Genomic DNA, 25114 nt, shown 5'->3' on the forward strand with positions numbered 1-25114 from the left:
GTACCTCTCGCAAGGTACGGAACACTGCATGCGCGACGCTTAATTGATCATCACTAGAGATATGCGTATCAAGGAGATTTTTATGTCGAATCGAATCGAATCGAGTCTCATTTTTTTTTAATTTGAATTCGAATCGAATCGAATCTCATTTTTTAAATTCGAATTCGAATCGAATCGAATCATTAAAAAATTTAACATGACTATTAAACATGCAAATAATGATGGAAGCTTTTGAATATGAAAGGGAATATTGACATTGTAATATCATCTTAAAGTAAAATACATATTTATTTAAATAATTGAAATAATTTATAATTGGGTCATTAATTATAAGTTAAGTTAACTACAAGTTAAGGGTTCAAACGTGCACAGGCCCAGATGGCCCGTTTTGTAGCTGTGATGCGCGCAAACGATAATGCATTTGATTCCTATTCGGATTATAGGGATTCGGATTCGAATAGAATTGAATTACATTAGATTCGATCCGATTCGATTCGAATTCGAATAGTTCGCACATCTCTAATCATCACAAAGCTCGAATCTCCGTACGATGAACGTCGCATCGCGTCGCTTTACGATTTTCTCTTTATTTTGTATATTCATGCGGTGTATATATGTGTGTAACACACGCACGTAAATTTCCTTGCGGAAAAAAACATTTTGCATATCCAACCGTCGATGTTGTGTATTGCATATTTTATAGATTGGACCCGCGATGTCCGATTGCGTCTGTGCGCGCGTCTGAAAGTGAATCAACATAGATTTTTCCCTTTTCCACGGAATTGCGCGCACAGTCGCATCAACGTCCGCAACTGAGACAATTGCATCGGAGGCTCAATCGCCAGGAGATTCTTATTCGGACGGACGTGCTTCTCTTTCCCTCTCTTTGTTTTCATAACACCGCTTCTCCTTTTCATAACTTCGCTTCTCCTCCCCTTCGGTCTCTCTTTAGGACGCCTCTCTCTCTCTCTCTCTCTCTCTCTCTCTCTCTCTCTCTCTCTCTCTCTCTCTCTCTCTCTCTCTCTCTCTCTCTCTCTCCTCTCTCTCTCTCTCTCTCTCTCTCTCTCTAAGCCACCGGGCGTGTCATCTCATTTTGCAACTTTGCATATCGTCTGTTCAGGGAATTGGGAGCGGTAAATCTAGGGAGCACGTGCCAGATCCACGGTTCGCCCGCGGCGACGGCCACCGCGCCGCCGCCGCCGCAGCTCCCGACGGAGGAGAGCGTTGACGCTCTCTGCAACACGCTTCATCATTGGCATCACTGCCCAGAACTGTACAAGGCCATCGAAGGCATCCGCTTCATCGCCGATCACACGAAGAGGGAAGAGGATTCCACTAGAGTAATTATGATTACAAACACACACACACATACACACACATACATACCGTCTGCGCGAAGGAGTTCATGTCTGACGGGAGAGAGTCTCGGGAGAGAGCACTCGCTATAGATCAGCTTTGCGCGTTCGGATATTTTTGCACAATTTTCATTACGCATCGCATGCACGCCATTTCGCTAGCGGGAAGACAACGGCCGTTTCAGCGCCGTGCGGCGCTTTAGCTTCAATGGCAAATGAGCTTTCGAGCATTAGCCAATTCCCCGCGCTCTTTATCTCGCTTTATTCACCGACCACCACTCGCGCTGCAGGTCAAAGAGGACTGGAAGTACGTCGCGATGGTGCTCGACAGACTATTCCTCTGTATCTTCACACTAGCCGTGATCGTCGGCACAGCCGGGATTATACTGCAAGCGCCTACCCTGTACGACGATCGCATCCCCATCGACGTACGGCTCTCCGAGATCGCCTCCACCACTGCCAAGCCACACATCGTCACGAGCCTCTGAGGGACAATTACTAATTACGTTATCGTCACGCACGTACGTGCATGCGTGCGTGCGTGCGTGCGTGCGTGCGTGCGTGCGTGGGTGCGTTCGCGCGAGACAGCGCGTGAACACGTCGTCAACAGCAACACATACGAGCACGTATACGCGACCTGCAACAAGCGATTACTTAACGTATTAACGTCCGAAAGACTGAAGCCTCGCTGAGTCTTCGACCTTTGCGCAAATGTGCGAGCCGCGTACGCGCGCGGCTCGCATGGCCGCTGGCGAACGAAGAATTCTTATTGTTGAGACAATACGCCAAACAATACAGCGCTGCGCAGCGCGCGGCGCAACGTCAGCGTTAACGAGCGCGCGATCTCGTCCTCGCCGGCGGAACGACCGGCGGCGAATCGATCCTAGAATGTATAACGTGCTCCTTGAAAGGCTTTGTGAGCTCGCTGAGATATTTGTGTTTTCTTTCCGCGAGATATATATATATATATATATATATTTCGTCGTTCCTCCGATTAAATCTTCTCCTTTCCTCGGCTGATCTTCAGTGAGAGAGAAAGAGAGAAAGAGGGAGCCGTCCCTCTCTCGCGCCGACGCTTTCGACGGAGAAATTTAACGAAGTCATTTATTTCCCCGCTACTTGAATTTTTACAAACTTGCGCCTCTCCCCGCTGAGGAGCACCCTGCTGCATCCTGAGATTAAAATGAGCTTGGTAACGATTCATTTTGCGTAATCGCCAACTCCCCGCGATCCCCGCGAATTGGCTTCGAGAGCGCTGTTGAATTCCTTTCCGATCGATCCTGTCGATGTAGCCGTACTGTTGTTTGCAAAGAGAGAAATGCGCTCGTACAGATGCGTTAATTGATTATGATCTGGAGGAGCACACAGGTGAGGGAGGAGGAGAAGGAGGAGACGCGAGACTGCTTCACGGAGATTCACAATCATATTCGTGCGTTGGCTTTTGTCGTCTTGCTAAGAATTCTCGAACTACAGCGGGAGATGAGCTTTCCGCGCAAACGTATAGAAGGAAGTAAAAGGGCGAAAGAATATCACGATGAAAAGAAAAAAAAAGCATAATACGTCTCAACCACTTGCACGTTGATCGCGTTTGATTCCGTGTAGCACGTGAAAGGAGTAAGAAGAAGTAAGAAGAAGTTCATAACGTATAGGTAATACAATAATCCGATGAATGCGAGGTGGATCTTCTTGTTTCTCGAATCAGACAGGAGAGCGCCATCCAAATTGCGCACCTGGCCGGTGATATGTGATTCTATTTTCCGCGCGCGTTGTGCGCTGCAGTTGAATTCTTTTCGACGTATATTCGAGACGGCATATACTTTTACACTAAACTAGAATTTTTGATATACGTTGCTCGCGGATGCGGGATGTTTCGGGATTATAATCGAAGACCCAACTGGCCGACAGAACTCGCAGAAACAACAGACAGATTGCACGTAACACGAGCCAAGTTAGACCAATTATCGCAAGAGTTGCTGCTTCCGCGCGAGAGCGCGGATTTTCGCTTCAGTCCGAAGACGATCGATGCTCTCCGTCAGAGTGATCTAACTCGTCATCGATCAATCCCGACTCCGAGGAGAAACGATTACACGCCAGTCACAAACGCGCGATAGTCTCAGCTTTCCAATCACCACTCGCTCAAGCATCCACGACCGCTGCAAGTCCAATTATCGACCGCTGTATCGACCGCCGCGCTCTCGATCAGCCCGACGCTCATCAGCGCGCCGACTCACAATGGCGACTCGTCGAGGTTCCGCTTTGCGCAAGCGTGCGACATTCCGTCACGTACGCGTTTACGCAAGAATGGAACGCGGCCTTGCCCCCACTCCCGAGCCGCGTCAGCTGGCCGCTTCAGCACGTGGTCATTCATGTGGCTGAAGCGCGGCCGGTGCGCGCATGCGCGCGAGGTGCTTATCGCGCCGGCACATGGCGTTCGTTGCAGCGGAACGAGCGTGCCGACACGCTCTCTTCGAAATGTCGCGATCGAGTCGACGCAAAAACAAATCGAGTCGGGGCAAGATACGGCTTTAACCCTCCATTGCCCTCGTTTAAAAAAACGAATCTTAGTTTTCTCGTGTTAAAAAAATTGTATTAACATAATTCAGAAAATAACTATACAGATATAATCTAAATGGTTATAAGTAAAATGTCAGAAAGTTTCAGAGTCAACTTTTATGCCACATCTAAGTAATTAAAGAAGAAAGAAGTGTAAACTGAGCGTTTGCCTCATACGAGGGCGATGAAGGGTTAAAGAAAATCAACCTCAACCAAGTGTGATAGATTTAAGCCTGGAAATTGCCCGCGCGCGCGCGATTCACCCTCTGTCGTTCGCGACGAAACGCGCGTTCTTCGCGCGTGTATTTCCGGCTGCTTTCGCCAGCCAGTCGGGTCTTCTGCAATTGTAATTCCGAGACATCCTCGCCGTACTCCGGATCGCCGATCCGGTTAATAGTCTCGAAAATTGCAATCGTTTTGATTGGGCTGTATCGTTATCAGTCGCGCATGTACTAACAGACGTGGCGGCGATCGTGCGGTTGGATTCGAGCGATAAGAGGAGCCCGCTTATCGTCACCGGGTTTCAGATGCGGCCTGTTTCGCGACTAGGGAAAATATAATGAAGTTTAATAAAGAAAATGAATATATAGTAGGTAATGGGAGGACGAAACACGTATATACTAATAGAGTTAATTCAGAAAGATCTTAACAGTGCGATTTCGTGCCAGTTGCATTCGTGGCTCTCCCTCGGGCAGGCTAGGTAGACGGTAATGTTTATCGACGCAACGCGCGTTATCCTATCCAGACTCTGCATGTTAAAATCCCTCTCCGATCCCACCCTCCCCGTCTCTTCCGAGCAGCGAATAAACAACAGCTCGATATTGTCGAAACGTTCACCACCACCACCACCACCACCACCCCGCGTTCGAAACGGAAGTTTAGACGTTAGGACCATTTTTTTCGCACGGAAGGATGCGTTCGTGCGGATTTACCGAGGAAAAAGCAAGGTAGAGCATGGAGAGAAAGAGAGAAAGAATACGGACGGAAGGAGAAACTTGCCGACGCGAGGATGCAAGTGGCGCGAAGTTGTACGAAGCCTGTTGCAGACTCAGGAACAAAATAAAAATGTGGAATACTACGATTTCCCAACACTACATCGAGCCTGTAACAATGGGGCCATATTTTCACAAAGAACGAAAGTGCGTGTTCTCTCGTAAGAAAAAAAAAAAAAAACTTAAATAAAATAAAAAGTGAAATATTCTAAATATCTGCATCGATTACACGACGCAGAGGTACAGGTTGGGCCTAAAGTGTGAGGAAGTTTAGAGGACTCAACTTTTATTGCTCATAATGTGTATATGTTTGTAATAAGGGTATAACTTTCGTAATTGTGTATTCGTTCAAGCGCCGCGCACCGACCCATCGATCGAACGAACGAACAAAGGACCGACCGACCGACCGACCGACCGACCGACCGACCGACCGATCCGACCAGACGCGTGCGTTTATTATTGACGAATTTTAACAGAGCGCATAATATATACACACATACGAGGACGAATCGTTTAAGTGGCGTTACCATGATTTGTTGTCTTCCTACCGGGTACCGTTAAATTCCGAATTCATTTCACCAACGACGGCGGTGCGTCGCCGTTCTTGCCAAAAGGAGGAAAAAAAGATGAGGAAAAGAAAAATATATAAGACAAAACGTAACGAGTACTACGATCGATAATTTTAATTAGCGAGATGAAACATAATTAATCGGTGACCATGAGGTGTAGTTTCGATCGTCGTTTGATACTTTGTACGTTTCGATATAATTTAGTATGAAAAGAAAGACTTCTTAGATTGTATCGGCGCGATTAAATAAATTTCATTGTGGATAGATGATTTACCGACGATGGACGTAATTTGTAAGAGTTTTATTAACCCTGCAAATATGTGCGTGATGTATTATTTTGAAATCGAAATACAATGATTTTGTCGATAAACGACACGGCATACGTATATAATTCAATCGTCATTTGTAAATTATATCCCGAGACGCAACGAGAACGTCGCTCCGAAGTCTTCTCGCAGTCTCGCGATGCTATCGAGGTAATAAAAAAAAAAAAAAAGAAAAAATGGAGAAAAAGAAAAAAAAACAAACGTGCGCATACAAAATCTCACATACACGAGTGTCTTTTGCTGGGTAACAATTAACAAATTCAACGAGAAAGCGCCATCACTTATCCCGGCCCGGCGCTTTTTCACCATTTTCACAAAGTTTGCACGACGATGGTTCGTTGAAAAGCGAATCTCTCACGAGTCTCTTAGCCGGGACCCTTTTTCGCTTTGTTCTAACGAACAGTGTATGCGTGAGAGAGATCAATGAGAACGGCGTGTCGCAAGCGCAGTGATAGTTAAAGGCAAGTCGCATCCCTCTGACACACGGTATACATCCGTAAGCATACCAACAAAATCTCCGTACACACACACACACACACACACACACACACACACACACACACACACACACACACACACACACACACACACACACACACACACACACGCACGCACGCACGCACGCACACACACGCACACGACATGAAGTAATATAACGAGATATTTTGTGAGTGTGTCTATAAGATCGATTAAACTTATCTAACGAATGAGATACGTTGTCTTCATTTGCGTTGTGCATTTATCAAAAACAGTTGAAACGCATGTAACGGAATATTCTTGCGTCGCTCACGAGCGAAAGACAACGTACCCGCGCGCGTTCAGATCGTGACACGCGACTTAAATAATCGGTTCTCTTCGCCGCCGAGCAGAGAAGAGCGGAACCGACACGTCACCTCAGAGGAGGATGCCCGAGTTTCGTCCGACACCTTCGAGAGACTCGCGCGTAAATTGAGAGACGTCTCCGGCGCGTTACCGCCGAAATTGCCGCGAGAATTCCGCGGCGCTTAACAATGCACGGCGTAAGCAACTCGTTCCTTTTATACACTCTCTATCCACTGCCACGTGAGCGAATATAATGCCTGCCTGTCTCGAGAGCTCATTGTCCCTCGCAAATTAGTGACAACGCCGAAGCGTGACACATGAGAGCTCTCATAATATGCAAACGTATTTCGTAATTAATAACACAGGCTTACGTATCTCTCATTTATGTAGCTCGAGGAACGCGACTCCGCCGCTTCGAGGACTCACGTAAAATCGTATTGCACAGAGAAATATGTGTTCGATTCGCATAAAAGCGCCACCTCTACGAACGTATTATCGCATTACGCCTATAATGTCATGACTAGCGTAACCATTAAGTGCTTTAGGTTGTGTCAAAGATTAACATGGTGATGCACAACGATGTGCCCTAACAGCAGTCTCGAAGAAACGCGCGTTAACTCGACTGCAGTGTCGCCGGGGCGTCTAGTTAATTGCAGATCCTTACGGGCCGCGACGTACGCAATACAAGTGACAATTGATGCACCCCTCCCCCTCCCACTAAGCAATACACGTGTAAACGCGATAACGAATTTTCTACATAAGCGCCGGTGTACGTCTACGAGATTCTCGAATAAACTTAATTTGTGTACAAAATCTACAGGGTATTACAGTCTTTCGTCGTTAAACCTGGTCACTCTTGCATCGCGTCGGAAGACACGACATACTTTCCACGCTTGCTCTTCATTCGTTCTCCCGCTAATTTACACTTATATACAAATATAGGTACATACGAACCTCGCGATAGAGCGAGTAATGCTCGCTGCAAACAATGTGCATTGTCGGTACGTTGAAACACAGTACAGTGTGAACGAAAAGTCGTAGTGTCATGCAAAGAAATTCGTTCGACAGACGTTCGAATAACGCTCGTCGTTAATGTGAGCCTCGGTGCTAAATAATACTTTTCAAAATCATTTTTGTGCAGACTACTGCTCTTCCTCCGCTATCTCGTTAATCTTTATGTGCGCTTGAGACAAGTCAGTTTCTTCTTCGGGATCTTCCATTGATAAATCTGTATTATTATTCCTCGCTTGACGAATCTTCTTGATTTTCTTCTTGATCGCCATCGCACCTTTTTGAACATATTATCCAAATTACAATTCAATTCAGATTTCGCGTCGGAACGAACGGAACGAAAACCGCATACTTACACATCAGTGTCTGCCATAACTCGGCCTTCTTTGCTGTTCTATTGTTAAATTTTTTCAAAGACTCCTTATGCCTCTTATGGATGCCTGCCAATTCGATCGCTTCTTGCGTGGGCGGCGGAAATAGGCAGATTTCCAGCCAATGTATAGCCCTTGCATGTCTGACAATCTTTAGCCATATCTAATGAAATACGAAATTTGTATCGACACATTTGTATCATACGCTTCTAAATGTAGTTTATACCAAGAGGGCTTTCTTCATGTGTTAATGAAGATATAATACTATATTTTAAGTTATACGACATTCTATGAATAATGAGAAAGCATAATACACACTTACTGAATCTAAGCACTCTGCTGCAAACCAAAGCCACAAGCCAGGATCTGTCCTCGCATATTTACCCTCTTCTGACCAAAGCATATATATAGGCACATAATACAAGTACAAATATATCCTGAACACATAATTACAATTTAAGTTACACGAATATACCGATATCAGTGTATATGAGATATAGATACAAATGTACTATGTACTAACCAAATCTGGCAGTGTAGTAGGAATATTACTTTGCAGACTGGCCTTCCAGCACATTGAAAAATGCACAAAATCACCCGGCATATATTAACTATCACAATGTCAATAGTTTTGTACATTAAGAAGGTACTTGTAATTGTGCACCACCTATAACTTCAAAATACTCACTAGTTACTGAGGCTATATTGATGGACATTAAAACAACGCAAATTCAGGATTCTTAGAACAAACAGCAAGCGAAAAAAAATAAAACTGAAGAAGCTAAGCCACAAACATAAGAATATATAGACGATTAAAAGCAACGTCCACGATAAAATGAAGAGTGAATTACTTTTGTCGATATGGATTCAGGATGAATGATGCAAAGAGTAAGTTTGCAAAACCCTTAGTCCAAGCACTATGACACAGTATGTTGATTCCAGCCTGATGAAAGTAGAAGCTCTTGTGCAGAGCTATCCCTAATTCCTGATATGTTATTCCTTGTTCTTGAGGTGCAATGCTCAAGATTTGAGTAGCTGATGACATCATGTAACATATGCTACCAAAGCAAAATCCGCAGTTCCATACTGCCTTGATTATTCTGTTTCGTTGCACCAGTGGAAAGCGCATACGTCTGAACAGCGACTGCATTAAAAAAATATAATGGATAAATACACATACAGGGGTTGTACAAAATTGAAACGAATTTATTTATAACTTACGTTGAGGCATTTTTCATACAGTAGATACAACGTCACCCAGAATAGTATGAGATATCCCACTAGCACGTCGGTATCGCGTACTTTCGTGTCGCTCGGATAACGCGAAATTATCACTTGCTTGTTCCATAAATGCGGCACGAACGGCAGAACATTTGTCGGATCAAATAAGGAATAAAGACCAACGGCCCAGTTGCTTGCCGCTTGTTCGTACATACTTCTGATAGTCCGACAATGATGAAGACATATATCACATTCGAAGTGTCAAACGTGTATCAAGTATCAAGAAAGTGGTGGATGTAACACGGACTGCCACCACATTCAGATTTTTACCGTCGAGTGGATGTTTACCTGAAAGTGGATGTAACATCGTAGTTCCCCTCTCAAAATGGATGGCAGGTGGCGCCCTTTCCCAGTGCGGAAAATCGGTGTCACCGAAAACGCCGTGTTGGCTGCTCTCAGGTTCCTCTCTGCTTTTCAATGAGAGGTTGAGGTAGTGGTACAACTCAACGTTAGGTTAGACAGATCTTTAATTTCTCCTTTTTTTCTCTTTCTTCCAACAGCTGTGATCTGTAAGCACCATTAAATATTATTGGTAACAACTTATTAAATATTAAATGATCATGAAAAGACTACAAAGCGGTCGATTATTTCTGATATTTTCAGGGCATAATTTACTGCAAGAAATCGATATTTCTTATCGACTCTATTCGTCTGGCTTCAACATCGATTCTTTTCCGCACTGTCACACGTTGACAGTTTTTATACGATTTGATATAGTTCTCAGTATTTTATATAGCTCTCGACCCGCACAGCCGGTTTGAGATTAAAATATTTTACTGTTGCGCGAATACAGTTTCTTCTACACTTTTTCGAGGTATCGCGAGGCTTCGCGCAAATATATGGGCGACACATAAATACTATCGCATAAATACTATCTAAAATCAAGAGATATGTCAGATATCTCAATGGTGAACAGTATTATTACTAAGAGAGACCGCGAATGTTTCGCGTGCAGAATGATCAGTGGTTGTGGTCTATTCGGATCTGGTTTATATGTTTATCACCATACCAAAAAGTATCAAAATCCTGCAGGACAAGCAGCGATGTATGCAATTTCCTCTGGTATGTTCAACAGTATGGATTATGGAGTAGCACAATGATGATATATGTTGTGTATTTATATATCCAATAATCTTATTTTCAGTATTGGTGCTTCTCGGCACAGCTAGAATTCTGGATATACCACCGTTCCAGGATCGATTTAAACGCAAGGAATAAACCATTTAGATCAGTATACAGCTTCGGTATACAGCTATTGCACTTCGTATGAATATGAATTTAAAATGACAATAATTTGTGCAACTATTACGTTCTCATGGCTTTTCATTATATGGTTTGTCTACCTCATGTCATATAAATGGTGTCATTTGAATCTAGCTCTGGAAGAACTGGAGCTTCAAAGCAACTTTGGATATTGTGATATTTCATAGATACTTATGATATTGTATTTGTCATGTTAAGAAAAAGAGAAATTTTATATAAAAATACAATTATATATTTTATCTTCTATAACATATAACATGTGTGTTCGCAAATTGTAAATTTGCAAATCTGTCAAATTTTAGAGAGCCTACTCAACGAGAAGTGTATCAACAAGAAACTTATTATATACATTGTTAAACTACTCGTTTACTTGCTCCAGAGAATAAGCTGCCACGGTCGGTGTCGTGACATTCTTCTTTTTTCTAATCTTACGTTAACTTTTATTTTTATAATCGACAAAAGAGCGAATCCGCGCGGAGATAATTGAAGATTGCTGACGTTACCGACCGTTCTATCTGCAAAAATGGTTTAACAAGAATGATCTAATATAGTGCGCTGCGTGCTTACGTAAGTACGTCTACCAGAAGTAGCGTCAGTCGCAGAGCTGATTAACGCGTTGTGGTTTGAACAATCGGATGATCCAGTGTATATCGGGTGACCGAAGAGACGGTCAATAACGTGAGAATTCTTCAATTATCCCCGGATCCACGTGGCGGTCGGCGGTCGATGTTAACGCGACGTGCCTCGTCGAGAGCGCAGCACACGCGCGTGTTTCTCTCGCGCTTCTCTCTCGCTAGTGTCGCAAAGCGCAGCACGCGAAGGCCTCGCCGCGAAGAACGAGCCGTAAACGTTTGCGTTGCGCGCTCGCGCTCGTTAATATTCACGCGGCGTTACTTCCTGTTACGTACTCTCGACGATACACTTATAGGACACCACCGGCTATGTGTATCGACGTAAACTCGTCTACCCACCGTGCGAGAGTCGGCCGGCCGCCTACACGACCGAATGCCCCGCGGCGAAGCGCGAGTGCTGTCGGGAAACGTTAACCGTCGCTCTCATTCTAGGCACTCGCGATATTAAATTAATAAAGCCACGCGCGATGGAATTTTTGCTGGTCGCGCCGGACGAATTCCAATCGTTCGAACGGTTCACTAACTCGAAGACGTAAGTACAAGGGCGCGAATAGTCTGTCGCGCGTTCGTGCAAATTTCGCGCTGTCACGAAGGGACAAATTAACCTTAAATTTGTTTGGGGGGAAAAAAAGTTATAGCCGCGATACTGATTTATTATGCAATATTTACTGGAGATGGGCGGGATGAGGCTGTGGTAAATAATAAATACAAGAGATTTTACGCGTTATAACCTGTATATCTGTCTTTTATATACTTCATATTTCTTCTTCCTTTTCTTTCAGATCTCAGGATGTGCACATGATGTATGGAAGCATCCGCGATGCCAAGGACTCGCCTTCTTAGACTTCACGTCGAGCGACGAGCGTACTCAGGCGGCTACTGAAACGGTGAGTGCAAGTGACGGTGAGCTTTCGTCGGTCGTCCAGGCGAGGTCACGCCTAAGGTCGTTCTCCGGGTTCCGGCGCCACACCCTGGGACCGACGACGTTCCTGCGGAGGTGGCACACGCGAACCGATGGGCCGTTCGGGCAACGAGCGGGGTGACGAGGGCGAGTGTCCCGCGCGGTCTCTTGCCCATCGACAGTCCCGACACGCAGGAGATCGCTCTTGTAATACTTGGAACACGTTGCGACCCATCCGGTATACGCTCGGCGTGCCTATTACGTGTGCTGCCTGCCCCGTTCGCGATGAACCGAACGACGCCCGTGTTCCGCAATGTTCCCGGCCCACTGCTGCGCGTGTCCTTAAGAGGACGCGCGAACAAAGCTCGGCCTGGAACGAGAAAAGGCGATTTTAGACAGGGTTTATTGAGGTAATGAGCTATTCGAGATAATTAAGAGAGCTTTGTCAGACGGTTGGGCAGATTGAGCCGAAACAGATAGCGTGTTGTCGCGGGAATGTATTTAATGAGTAACAAGCAGAAATATTACGAGGGAAATGTTGGGCTTCCGGGGAAATAATCCTATCAGGAGCAAAATTTGTCTTACAAGTTCGTCAGAATCGTCGCAGTCGCGTCAATTCATATCGTTGTCCTATTGTTATTTATTCCCGTGAAAGATGCTTATTTCGGATGCTACCTCCGCTACCTCGCAAGGAACGTTTATTTCGAACCGCCGGAATGCAGGATACACGGCTTCGCGAAGAAGGCGAGCGCGAGAATGGATACAAAAGAAGCATCCACTCCGAGGGATTTTATTTAGATATTGCGCAAAGATAGCCCGAAGCCGGCTCGAAAATTATATTCATCCGCGTTTGAGCCGCATGTTTAACTAAATTACAGTCTGGTGATACCGATCGAAATAACCGTATGTGACCTTTATTCGGAACTAACGAAGCTCGGACGGTCACGCTTCGCGTTAGAGATGCAATGAGAACACAGCTTGCAAGAGAGAGAGAGAGAGAGAGAGAGAGGAGAGAGAGAGAGAGTGAAAGAGACGGCGGGATTGAATTCCAGCCTCTCTTTGAATTCGATTCAATTCAGAGAGTCTAGACGATGGCGTGAAGACAATCGTCCCGTCGACGATTAGATTTTATCACACGGCGCGATTTTGACCCTTGGCGACGTTCCCCGAGCGCGCGACAAGTCGAGCACGAAAATTCCGCGATTCTCGCCGTCGTCGATGGAAATTCCGCTTAAGAGGCAAAAATCGAGGCGCTCGCTCAAATCAGACGCACGTATGCGCGTGCGGTTGCCCCATTCGAGCGAGAGATCCTTTTGTGGAATTTGATCGTCTTCGACACTGCTCGTCAAAGATACCAATCTTCCTCCCTCCCCTCCTTCTCTCTCTCTCTCTCTCCATCTCCCTTTCTTTTTTTCCCGTCAAGAAAGCGAACATGCTACGAACAAGACGTAAAACTCGCGGAGGCTGCGCTCGCCGGAAGCGCCGGTGCGGTTTTGCAGCGTGTTGCGCGCTCCTTCTTCTTCTTTCCCTTCTTTTTCGGCGTGCGAGTATTGCGAGTCGCGCGGCAGCCGCAAGAAGCGAGGCGCGCGTTGCGTACCTTCCACGCGTCACGGCGATTCGCCGCGCTTCGCCACACTGTGGAAACCGGGAATTTCATTGTTAATCCTGTTACGCAACGCACGTAGCGGCGGCGGCGGCGACTACGTGCATCGTGTCGGTGCGTGGCCACCGGCTGAAATGACGCGTGACGGACGAAAAGCTGAGAAAGGTGAAGGAAAACGATCGGAGAGAAGGATGACGAGGAGAAAACGTGCGCGGTCGCACAGGGCTAGCGATCGTAGCGGCGAGTAGGCGAGAGGGGAGGGCCGGACGGAGGGAAGGATCTTCAAGGTCCTTCGCCGTCCCCGATATCCCGATAAATCCAGCGTTCCGGCGGATGAGAGAAAGCAGCGATGCGTCCGAGTCGCGCGCGAGTGCCGAGTGCGAGCGATTGCGTCAACGTGTAATTGCAAGGTACTGTGCGATACGTTCGTACCTCTGTTCGTCCCGTTCGTTCGTTCGTTCGTTCGTCCCGAAGACAAGCTCAACGTCGTACGCGGGTAAGCCGCGTGCGGTATCTCACGTGTACGCGGATTACGCCAGCTTCTTGTCTTAGCCAGCGGCGTCTTGCAGCACACGGCCGCCGACCATTAGCCAGGCTGCCCCGAGGATCTTCGATCCTTGCGAATTCCGACGGGGAGAGACTCGTCTTCCCGTCGTCCCGTCGACGCGGGAACGCGTCGCGGTAGGTTGCGCGAGTCGAGGCTTTCCCGTGTCGGATCGAACCTGGTCGCGCGACTTGACTTTCGATCAACAATATGCGGTAAATGAAGTTCTTGAGTGAAAAACGATCTCGAATCACGTCGGACCTGCACTGCCCTTTCCCAGTTTATTCACTTTTGCGTCAATTGATGATTCCCTCTGAGAGTTGCGACAAATTCTGTCTCAGCCCGGAAGCGATTCTGTCTTGAATGTATTCAAGTCTTCGCACTTTGAAATCATCGAATAGATCGGATTCGGATTCGAACAGCTCGCACATCACTTTAATACGTCATCGTCAAATGACGAGTTCAATTTGGGGCAGAAGGGAACGGCGTCGCCGCCGTGTGGCATTTTCAAATTTGAAGAGCGTGATAAAATTCGAGTGACGGCGACAAACAGCCGTCTTGAGAGATGAATAGCACGGAATTTGCCGGGCGACGGTCGAGTCGGCTGCACCGCGCGGAAACCAATTGACGGGCGATTGATCGGTACGCGCCGTACGCATAATTAATTATTACGTGCCGGAGCGCGCGAATTCTGCCGCGGCCGGCGGTCGACTCGAGTCGTCGTTCGCAACTCGGTCGGGAAGTATCGGGACCTCGACACTCGGCGTATGTCGGAGTTTTCGGAATTACCAACTAACTGCCGAGGCACGTTGCTGACGTCGTTGAATACGTTTGTTTTTAATCGCGTCGCGCTGCGCCGCTGCACAGCGGGCCAGAATTCCAGAAAAGTGTCAAAAAATACATTTCTCGACTGTTTCTGGATTTAAGCAAATACATGTCTATTTGATAACATTAATGTCAAACTGATGAAATGTAAAATGATTTTCCTCTTGGACATATATTAAGGTCGCAAGATATTCACAAAGTTGACGTCTTTAACAAATGCCACCGATTGTCATATTTAACTGATACAAAAGATATTTTTATCGAATAAAACAAGCTATAAAATAGTCATGAATAATAATCGTTATTATATAAAGGAATTCTACGACTCTTCCTCTTTCTAATAGTATATAATAAATTATAAAAAAATAATTTTATTACCATATAATAACGCATCAAAACTTGGTTCGCTTGCACGAAAATATCAATCAGCTATCTTTCAGAGCAAATCGATTTTTGAAAACGTACTCGTCGTGACTCGTCGATTCGACTTAATCGGTTTTGTAACTGATGCTTCGTACTTTAATATCCAGAAAAGGTCGTCTGCTTTTATCTGCTTTTACGACAGCTAGAACAAAATAATTATTGCAATGTTGGTAGATACGCAATGTCCCGAAAAATCAAAATATTGAAATTTGAAAACTAGGACTATTTATCGACAAGTCATAATATTAAATACAAATACTGAGACAAATTATCGATACATACACACACACACACACACATATATATATATATATATATATATATATATAATGAAAACAATAGATTTTTTGAACACTTCGAATACGACTCACACTAACAACTGGTAGTACAAGAGTTATGACAATCTCTTTAAGCCATGTAAAATTCTTATCCTTAAACTGTATTATATTTCTTTAAGAAGATTACTGCCGCTCATTATATTCAAAAGCAAACTTGCAAGCATAATAATAATAATAGTTATTATTATAATATTATTATTATTACTATTATTATAATTATAATTCTATAATCATAATAAAATTAACGATATTCAATGATTAAATGATATTAATGACATGTATTTGTTTAAATCCAAAAACAGTCGAAAAATGTATTTTTTGACACTTTTCTGGAATGCTGGCCCACTGTGCGCTGTTACGTGTAAAAACTGTTTTGCAATTGTTTTATCGTTTTATCGCAGACGGTGCGACGAAAATCTGATTTCCATTCCCAGCTTCATCGTTATTAATGGCGTTACCGTGTCTACTTTTCCCTTTCCATCTTTAATGTGCGTCGCACTTCGAGCGCAGTTTTGCCACGGTGACTGGCAGCCCGCCCCGTTTGTTTCCGATCGTTCTCTTTTATAAAGCAAAAATTTTATTCCGCCGAATATCTAAATCAATTCTGCTTCTCTCCTTCTCTCTCTCTCTCTCTCTCTCTCTCTCTCCCCCTCTCTTTCTGCCTATCTCTTTCCCTCCTACGATGTGACAGCGCGCGAGATCGCTGAAATTAGAACGATGATTTGATCTCTCCGTACGTTAAATGCGAAATTTCGCATCGAGTTAGTCGCACCGCAAGCGGGGACTCGAGAATAACTGTCTGCGCGTATCGACCGGCTTATTTCGAGACGTAACGTTCGTGTCGTGGCCGATTGGATCAGAAAAGCTCGTCGTCGTCGTCGTTTGAGAGCCTTGCGACATGAGCTAAAATCGCGCGTCGGCGCTGATAATTCTCTCTCACGCGAAAAAATAAGATGTACAAACGCCACCGTTGCGAGAGCAAGGAGAAAAAGATAGAGAGAGAGAGAGAGAGAGAGAGAGAGAGAGAGAGAGAGAGAGAGAGAGAGAGAGAGAGAGAGAGAGAGACGCAGTCGCGAAGCTCCCTTCGATTCCCGTTCAAGTTTAATAGGACAGCTCATACGCCGCGCTTGGAATTACACTCGACCGTAAATCAGCGGCGGTAAAGCGCGCGGATATTAGCCGGCCCGGTAATTCGCCGGATGCTATATGCTCGGCTTCGGCAAGATCGCGCCTAACCGAAGTCGACAGCACGAAAAGCGCGTATCGCGCGGCAAGCGAATACGAATTGGCCGTCGAGCTCGGCGAGCGGCAATTTCCATTCCGCGTGAGATTGCAAGCGGCGCTGATGCGCGGAAGCGCGTGGAAGACTAAAGTGTCGTACGGCGAGTCCCTTCGTTTATCCCTTCTGCAAGGAGTCTCCGGAAAAATTCCTCTCGGCTCGCTGCCGATCACCTTGTTTCCCCGGGAGGTGCTCCTCGGTATGCGGCTTCGCCCGATGAAGCCGCAGCATATTTTTCGCTTTCATGATTTGACGCGTTCGTTCGGGTCAAACGCGCCGGAGCGTTCGCTCGAGGGTAATTTACACTGCTGCTGCTTTTATTTATTTTGAGCAAGCTTCTTAATTCGCCGGCGCGAGTTCGCTGATAAAAACTTCCAAACGGTAGACTTTTATTCGCTAGCGTGTAATATTTAAAACCCGCTGGTAAACACTGGCGGACACGCTCGATTTTTATCCGCTGGCGTCTAAAATTTACGGGACGCCGCGGCTGGTGGTCAAAGTTGAACGTGGCCAACTTTGCTTGCAGCGACCACTAGACGTCGCGTTTTCTCAATTTTAGACGCCGGCGAGTAAAAATCGAGCGTCCAGGGGGCAGCTGTTCCACCAGCGAATTCGCCGGCGAATTAAGAAGCTCGCTCAAAGCGAATAAAAGCAGCACCGCGTAAATTACCCTTTAGCTACACAGGCGTGAGACAAAGGACGAGAGAACGAATTCAGTACATCCCGCGCGGAGAACAATCCCGACGGCTGTACGGCGTGTTCTACATAGAAAGTCGATTCCAGCGAAGCCGAAAGCCTCTCGCCTCCGCCGAGCGCTGCTGCAACTTGCAAGTTGCCTGCACGGCCGCGTTCGTCGTTTTCAATAAAATCAGAGTGCCAAGCGGTTGGTTGAAAAACTGTCCCTCGCGCTGATTTTTCGCGCAAATCCCGCGCGTTTCTCGCCGAGCGCAACACGCAACACATGCAATCTCCCGCAGACGATCGACAAGACTCTCAACTATTTCGTCTCGAAAGCGCGCCCGCAAACGATCGCACCCGCGCGATCTCAGGTCGCGCTGAAAATTTTGCACGCTCGCTTTTGCGAGAACAATCCCACGCTCGTAATCGCGCAACGCACCGCGATGTCGCAGGCTTCTCGCTTCGCCGGATTCGCTGATTCGGCATTAACGGTGACTGCGAACCGAGGAAATCACACTCTCTTCCACCTGCGCGTGCGATCTCTCTCTCTCTCTCTCTCTCTCTCTCGTCGGCAGGCGCGAGGAGGTAGGCGGGCCTCGCGATCGCCGTATCGCCGCGGGCGCCTCGCGCCCGGCAGAAAAGCGCGCAGAAATCCGTAAACCGAGAAAGGACCGTTGCACAAGCGTGCACCGTTGCATCTCTCCACTCCGACCTTTAGGGCCGGCACAAGGCACAAATCACACCGGCGCGTCTACGTACGCTTTCGATCGTACGCTCGCTCGGCTCGGCTCGGCTCGGCTCGGCTCGGCTCGAGCGAGCGAGCGAGGAATTTATTGCGAAATAAACTAGATTCTTAAGGTCGCGACTCTCGCGCGCGTGACGACGGCGACGGCGACGGCGACGACGCGCTCGTCTGACGCAAAGCCCGCGACGAGTCGCGCGTTATTACACGTGGCTAATGAGTAAATATCCGCCGGCAGTCCCGCCGCGCCGCGCCGCGCCGATGCGAGATCGTGAAGGGTGAAGCGAACGACACGACGGAGGCGTTAGCACGACGTGTTCCGCAACGCGCGCGGGCGCCGCTCGTCCTTTGTGCGCCGCGCAATCCTATTGAATCGGCCGCGAAGCCGAAGGCAGATTTTCGCGACCGCGATTCCCCGCGAATGCGGACTCGCGCTCGCGCGTCCGCGACGTGTATCGCCTTTGCCGATGATGAAACCGTGCGCGAGTCGTGCGCAAAGTCCGCGCGTCTACGTGCAACAGATTCCAATTGCTGCTCCGAAGGAGCGCGAAAAGGAGCAGGAGGAGAGAGGCGCGCGTCTATTTTTAGAGTTTCGCGAAAAAAGCGAGCTTTTTCGCTTCGGCGGCGCTAAAGAAATCAGACGACGCTTGACGCGCTTCGCCGTCGACCTTTAGGGCCGAATCCCGGCGAGTCACGCATCGCGTTAGCGATGCACGCACACGGTTCCACGCACTGGCACGCCGCTCACGCGTGCACGTAGCCTCGCCAGTACTAGCACCGTACAACCAGCCTCGCACGCTCGCTAGAATACTAATGGCCCATGGGACACGCTCGGTCGTCCGCGACCGTAGAATCCGTCTTTTATCCTCGTAAGGTCAAACCGCTTACACGCGGACTCGAGGAGTGAGGAATAATGAAAGGTAAATACTATAATCAATCCCTTCGTCGGCTGTGTGTCGATGAGGGAGATTCGTCGGTCGCTCGTAAACGATAGTCGATGAGCCGGAGAGTGGCGGTCGTCGGTAGCAGATAGTTTCGTCGGAAATTCGTCGAAGAAGCGGCTGAAGAGAACCGTCAAAGATACGCGGATCTCGTTTCTTCGTATTTTGCTATTTTCACGCGCCACTCGATTTGTTGTGAACGTTCGGAAGCACTGATAAGGAGATAAGGGAGAACCTTATTTGCATTCCCGCGCGCGCGCGCGCGCAACTTCGACTTGACTTTTAACACGCGCATCTATGATTCATCTCGATCTCTCCGAGCCTGCGAAAAGATTTGATCGCACCGGCGACGGGATCTCCCGATCGATAACGTTCTTTACTCAACCATGTGAGTTCCGCTTTTCATGCGCTGCTTTATCTGTGCTTCGTTTCGCGATCCGACTTATCGGCGAACATCGGCGATTTTTACCGCACACCAACAGCTCTCGAGCGTTGCTCTTGTTGCGTCGGGATGCCGAGGACGCCGTTTCCACTTTATCGAGATGGGAAACTGTTTTCGACAAAAAGAAGTGAAGAAAAAGAGAAACGCGCGAGAATCTCTCCCTTCTGGTATTAAGACGTCAAAATGCAGGAGCGCTCTGGAATCATCGCTTGACATTATAAGTAGATACCCAAGACCGGAAATTATCGCCAACATTAATTTACTATGAAATCCTTTTTAAGGCGGGTCGCGCTTGATAGAGATCGAAACGAGCGCAACCAACTTTCTTCTCTTCTATCTTTTCTCGGTCCCTTTATCTCTTGATCTTCGTGTTCCTCCTTCCGCCTTGTTCTTCATCTTGTTTTACGCGGCGACGAGAACTCGCCGCTATCTTCCCAGGATTTATCCAAGCCAAGTCAACATATTATACACACACACACACACACACACACACACAGACACATGCCCACATATTTCTCGTTCACATAACCGATCTAACTAAAACTTGTGTCAATTACCGTCAACGACGACGTTCCGCGATCTCAAACGTTCTCGGCGACCTTTTACCTCTCATTTCTTTCTTCCCTCTGATTGCCCCTTATATCATACCTAATTACATCGCAGCATTATTACAATTCCATTTTATCGGACTCGTTGGGCCGGCGGCGATGTCTGAAATTAGAAAACGAGCTCTCGAGACGCATTACTTCATTAGCTGAAGTTGGAATAAACCCGATAAGAGCTATGATTATGATTTTTAGCTCGCTTATTGAGAGATCGCAGGGTGAATTGTGTCGGCCGTAGGCTTCGAGGAGCAGGATCCCTTTGTGCGCGTACACACGTACGAATGCCGGGTGTGTGAGGAGCAACACGACCCGCCATTACAAAGTCATGCCGGTCGCTCGGCCGCGTATACGAATATACGCGTTAATATCAGGAATTACTTGGGCATCGCCTGCTAGACAACTTGACGTCTCAAGCATCTATGAGCGCGCGCGGCTCTCGCTCTGGGCCGCTCATTTTCTAGAAAACGTGACCCTTTTTATCGAAATTAGCACGTGGTGCGCCCTTTGCACCACGGGCTGCTCCATTACCGAAAGCTATTTACGCTTCTCGTCCGCTTATTGCGGAACGGCGTGTTTGACGTAATCCCTTTATCCCGAAGCGCAATGGAAATTACGACGTGTCGATTTTTGTGCGAAAAGCGGCCGCGGTCCCGCCAGCATTATCGCAAGTATGCTAACGAGCGCTTTGTTCACCCCCTAACGATACCGAGTATCTCGCTGTCGATCGCGGAAAAAGAAACATTCGTAACTGGCGCGCGCGCGCGCATATACGTATGTATATGTGTGTGCATTTTAAATTTTAGACATACGTAACGAATATGTAAATTCCCCCTTCTCTCTCTCTCTCTCTCTCTCTCTCTCTCTCTCTCTCTCTCTCTCTCTCTCTCTCTCTCTTCCCCTTTTCCCCTACTCGTATTCATTAAAAAGTTGTCGACTACTAAGAACATGATATTTAAATTTGCTCCAACAAAATGCGCGCTTCTCTGTCTCTCTCTTTCTTTCGCTTATATCCCAGGTGATATAATCGCGGTCGAAAGTGTATTTAAAAAATACACTCCAAGAGGCGAGCGAATACACACACACACACACACACACACATACGAGAAGGAGAAGACGAAGGAGAGCGGAGAACAAAAAGCGGAGGTAACGCCGCGAGCGCGCTCGCGTTCGATTCAATTAACGACGCTGGAAAACAAGCTTCTCTCTTCCTTTTATTCCGGAAACGGCCGATTCGCGCGCCACGCGCCCCGATATATTCATCGGTCCCTTCCGTATATGGTAAAGCATCCGGAGTCCGCGATCCCGTCTCGGTTACATAAATCGATTTCTATAATTAAAGCCGGCCGGCCGGGCCGATCCGATCGGGAGCGGAGCGAAAGAACCCGCGAGTTTTCTCGCGGTATCTCTCGCTACCACTCGCGAGCTCGACTTCCTGATACGGGGGAGGGGGGGAAGGGCCTTCCCTGCTGCTGCCCCTCGGCAGGCACCAGGGCCCCTTCCTCGAGGCGTGGTGCCGTGGAAGCCCCGCGGTGCGGTGTGTGTTGTGTTGTGTGCTGCGGCATGGCGTGGTACGGCTGCGGTGTGTGCGCCGGTTTTATATAATAAAAGAATCAGCGGGGGCCCGGTTCATACCGGTCCCGCGAAATACCGGCACGCGGCGTCGCCGCGGTATGGCAGCGCGCTCGGCGTTACGCAAGAAGCGCCGGCACGCCGGCATTATTCTGGGTTAAATAATATTATGTCACGAGGAAAGCGGGACTCTTGTGCAATCGGACGCGTGAGCGAGCTCGTTCCGTCGGGTCAGCCGAAGAAACTCCCGCTTCCTCTCGCTCTCGAGACTGCGGATTTTACGCCGCCGTGCGCGTGCAGAGAGAGAGAGAGAGAGAGATTTTTCTTTATCTACTCGCACGAAGAATCTTCTCATCGCGTATTCGAGTCGTCCGATACGTCGCGTCGACCTGTGTCTCGACGATCGAGACGCGACGAGCGCGTAATCGCGGCGACCGGTGAATTATGAGCGATTAAGAATGCGCGAATTCTCGTCGGGAGTCGAGTGGATTTTTGGCCCGAATAGAATCTGATTGGGACGTGCGACATTAAAAGTCGAGGGAACGTGGGCGAGGGGACGACGGTCCCGTTGAACTTTCGTCCAGGCGAGAGAAGATCGACTCTCCAAATTGCTCGGTCTCTCTTCGGATAATAACCGTCCGCCACACACGCACGCGCACACACACACACACACACACACACACACACACACACACACACATACGTTGAACGCCGAGAGAAGAAGAAGAAATACCGAAGCGAGATTCTTCCTGACGGGAGACGGGAGACGGGAGACGTCGGAAAAAGCGCTTTGTCGCTCCGAGAACGGTCTCGGCGTTGCTTCTCTAATAATACCCGACATAATGTGGAAGTGGACAAAATTCCGCGGAGATCCGCGTTGCGAAAATAATTAGCACCCGCGGCCTTTCATCTCCGCGCTCGCGCTCCGGACGCTTCGAAGAGTCTCTTCGGATTGCATCTAATCGCGCTGATCTTATGCAACGCCGCTTAAGGATAGATCCGCTCGGCACCCACACGATGCCAGATGCATTTATCTCGTCTCGCATAAATGTCCGGGAGTACGCGAGCGGCGAAGAGCACACGGCGCGGTCGAACCTTTAGCCGATCTCTGCCTCTCTCTCTCTCTCTCTCTCTCTCTCTCTCTCTCTCTCTCTTCCTTTCTCGCTCCTGCCCCCCCTCTCTCTCTCTCTCTCTCTCTCTCTCTCTCTCTCTCCTTCTCTCTCATTCTTTCATCCGGAGAAAACGTGCGCGGACTTTCGAGGAGGAGAGAAGACGGGCACGACTCGTTCGTGTCTACACCTGGTGCAATCGAGACCTCCTCGCCGAGTACCGGTTCGCATGAAGATATTAAGCAACGTCTGACGTAATCGCGCGCGCCCGGTCGTTCGTCGATCTAATCGCCCGGTCAATTATCCCTCTCCTCTTCCCGTTCCCTGTTCCTCTTCCGGTATCCCGCGTTCTCCGTGTTTTGCCGCTGCTGCCGACGGCGAATTCCATACTTTGACCGTACGGCCTCGGGCCGACTCGGACGACAATGCCGGCGGCTGGCGCGGTGTCCTCGAGGAATCTCGATTTCGTGGGTCACCGGGGGAGCTAACGGTGTCGTCGCTCGGCGGAAGCGACGCTTCCCGCGGTAACGAATCACGCCGATAAGCGGATACGCGCGATCTCCCGCTGACGCGACGGCTCGCGCCGTGATCTCGCGCGAGCCCGCTATAAAACGCGAATTCGCCCGCGCGAGTCTCCTTGGGCCCGCGAGCATTCATGATCTCTGAATCGGCCGGCGAGACCGGCGAAGAGCAGCGAAGCGGCGGCCAAAGCACGGCATTCAGGATGCGAGATACGGGACGCAAATCGCCGGATGCGTTGAAAATGGAGAAGCAGAAAGAGAAGAAGAAGAAGCAGCAGAAGAAGAAGATGACGACGAGAAGGAGGAGGAGGAGGAGGAGGAGGACGATGGCGGCGGACGGACGCCGTACGCAAGGGTGGGGACCGCGCAGAAGAGGAGGCGCTTTGAAAAGCAATTTACGGCATCGGGGATGAGGTGATCGCGCGGCCCGTCCGGTATTTCCCCGCGCGTGGATGGTCTGTGAATCGGTCCAGGTCGCTGCCGCGCCAATGACGTCGATCGTGATGATGATGACGATGATGGCGATGATGATGATGATGATGGCGATGATGATGATGAAGATAAGGATGATGGTGATGAGGGGATGGTGTTGATGGCCGTGATGACGACGCGCCCACCTTGGGAGCCATCGGCGGCCGCTCGCACCTTTTCGTAAATTTCAGCGATCTCGAGCCGCCTCGCGAGGTGTAGTCTGACCTCTAGTCGTCGACCTGCGTCCAGACCTTGGTCTGGAGAACTCGGGGACTTCGCAGGTAGCATCCCTGGGAGTCTCGGGGTGGTGGGAGGTGGGAGAGGACGACGAGAATCCGTGTCGAAGATCGAGCAATAAGAAGACAATCGTTCCGCTTGTTCGCGCTTCTTTCTAATTGACTCGGGGCGTTTATTAGCAGCGACGACGGCAATCGTCGCCGTGTAATCTGGATTATCGATTATGGCCTGCCTACCGTAGTGGAAAGAAACCCGTCTATTTCCAATATGTCAGGGCTCCGATGATGACTGGCAGCGATATTCGGGGAACGATGTCACCGCGTGGTTCTGCATCCGCGCGACTACGCGTAACGAGGCCGATGCTCCGGAGCGCGCCGTTTAAAGACGCCTAATTGCATCGATTACAGATATTTCGTCCGCGCTCGTCGTTAAATGCGGCTCCCTCGGCCCGCTCGCGAGCGAGCGACAACGGCTCTACCCCGGCGAGATCGATTAGCGGTCTAACGAACTTTAATTAAATCTATCGCGAACGCGCGCCACGCGCTCGCACGGGGTTACTCTGGAATCGGACATCGGTAATTAGATATCGACCGCGCGAGATGACGGAGGCGCGAAACGGCGCGGAACGCCTATCGGATCATCAGTAAAATTATGCTCTCGATCCTTGGATTCTGTCGTCGTCGTCGTCGTCGTCGTCGTTATCGTCGTCGT

The 25114-nt window shown here is 48.4% G+C and overlaps 5 protein-coding genes across 21 annotated transcripts in view; 3 read left to right on the forward strand and 2 right to left on the reverse strand.

The window, feature by feature from the left end:
- nAChRa3 (nicotinic acetylcholine receptor alpha3 subunit) overlaps positions 1 to 5997 on the forward strand; it is a 69605-nt gene extending 63608 nt beyond the window's left edge. For 13 of the 14 annotated variants that reach the window (XM_025300385.1, XM_025300382.1, XM_025300392.1 and 10 more), the window contains 2 exons: positions 1121 to 1340; positions 1646 to 5997. In XM_025300385.1, the coding sequence (XP_025156170.1) occupies positions 1121 to 1340; positions 1646 to 1843 (418 nt within the window). In that variant the 3' untranslated portion in view covers positions 1844 to 5997. Of the gene's footprint in view, positions 1 to 1120; positions 1341 to 1645 lie in introns of those variants that run through there. The other variant, XR_003113143.1, reaches the window with a different exon arrangement.
- Positions 5998 to 6382: 385 nt separating this feature from the next.
- LOC105190850 (uncharacterized) lies at positions 6383 to 11260 on the reverse strand. 3 transcript variants are annotated; one of them, XM_025300399.1, is made up of 8 exons: positions 11111 to 11260; positions 9569 to 9787; positions 9221 to 9437; positions 8851 to 9143; positions 8523 to 8672; positions 8322 to 8436; positions 7985 to 8162; positions 6383 to 7905 (listed from the first exon to the last, which is right to left on the reverse strand). In XM_025300399.1, exons 3-8 carry the CDS (start codon positions 9431 to 9433, stop codon positions 7760 to 7762), a joined length of 1095 nt encoding a protein of 364 aa, XP_025156184.1. In that variant the 5' UTR covers positions 9434 to 9437; positions 9569 to 9787; positions 11111 to 11260; the 3' UTR covers positions 6383 to 7759. The 3 variants fall into 3 exon arrangements, with proteins under 3 accessions (XP_025156184.1, XP_011152134.1, XP_011152133.1); XM_011153832.3 differs by lacking the exons at positions 9569 to 9787; positions 11111 to 11260 and having other exon boundaries at positions 8523 to 8666; positions 9221 to 9532; XM_011153831.3 differs by lacking the exons at positions 9569 to 9787; positions 11111 to 11260 and having other exon boundaries at positions 9221 to 9531.
- LOC105190852 (uncharacterized) lies at positions 9681 to 10763 on the forward strand. 2 transcript variants are annotated; one of them, XM_011153833.3, is made up of 3 exons: positions 9681 to 9789; positions 9884 to 10342; positions 10425 to 10763. In XM_011153833.3, the coding sequence occupies exons 2-3, from the start codon at positions 10171 to 10173 to the stop codon at positions 10496 to 10498; spliced, it is 246 nt and encodes an 81-aa protein (XP_011152135.1). In that variant the 5' UTR covers positions 9681 to 9789; positions 9884 to 10170; the 3' UTR covers positions 10499 to 10763. The 2 variants fall into 2 exon arrangements, with proteins under 2 accessions (XP_011152135.1, XP_025156185.1); XM_025300400.1 differs by having other exon boundaries at positions 9767 to 9812.
- A 755-nt stretch (positions 11261 to 12015) lies between the features above and the next one.
- Positions 12016 to 25114, forward strand: part of aop (ETS variant transcription factor anterior open) — a 171115-nt gene continuing 158016 nt past the window's right edge. The window contains exon 1 of the mRNA XM_025300398.1: positions 12016 to 12062. The gene's annotated coding sequence lies outside the window, so the exon portion shown is untranslated. The remainder of the gene's footprint in view (positions 12063 to 25114) is intronic.
- LOC112588963 (uncharacterized) lies at positions 12041 to 24454 on the reverse strand. Its single transcript, XM_025300371.1, has 3 exons — positions 24392 to 24454; positions 19257 to 19374; positions 12041 to 12446 (listed from the first exon to the last, which is right to left on the reverse strand). Exons 1-3 carry the CDS (start codon positions 24452 to 24454, stop codon positions 12052 to 12054), a joined length of 576 nt encoding a protein of 191 aa, XP_025156156.1. The 3' UTR covers positions 12041 to 12051.

This window comes from Harpegnathos saltator, unplaced genomic scaffold, assembly GCF_003227715.2.
Source record: "Harpegnathos saltator strain DR-91 unplaced genomic scaffold, Hsal_v8.6 scaffold36, whole genome shotgun sequence".
Lineage (NCBI taxonomy): Eukaryota > Metazoa > Arthropoda > Insecta > Hymenoptera > Formicidae > Harpegnathos > Harpegnathos saltator.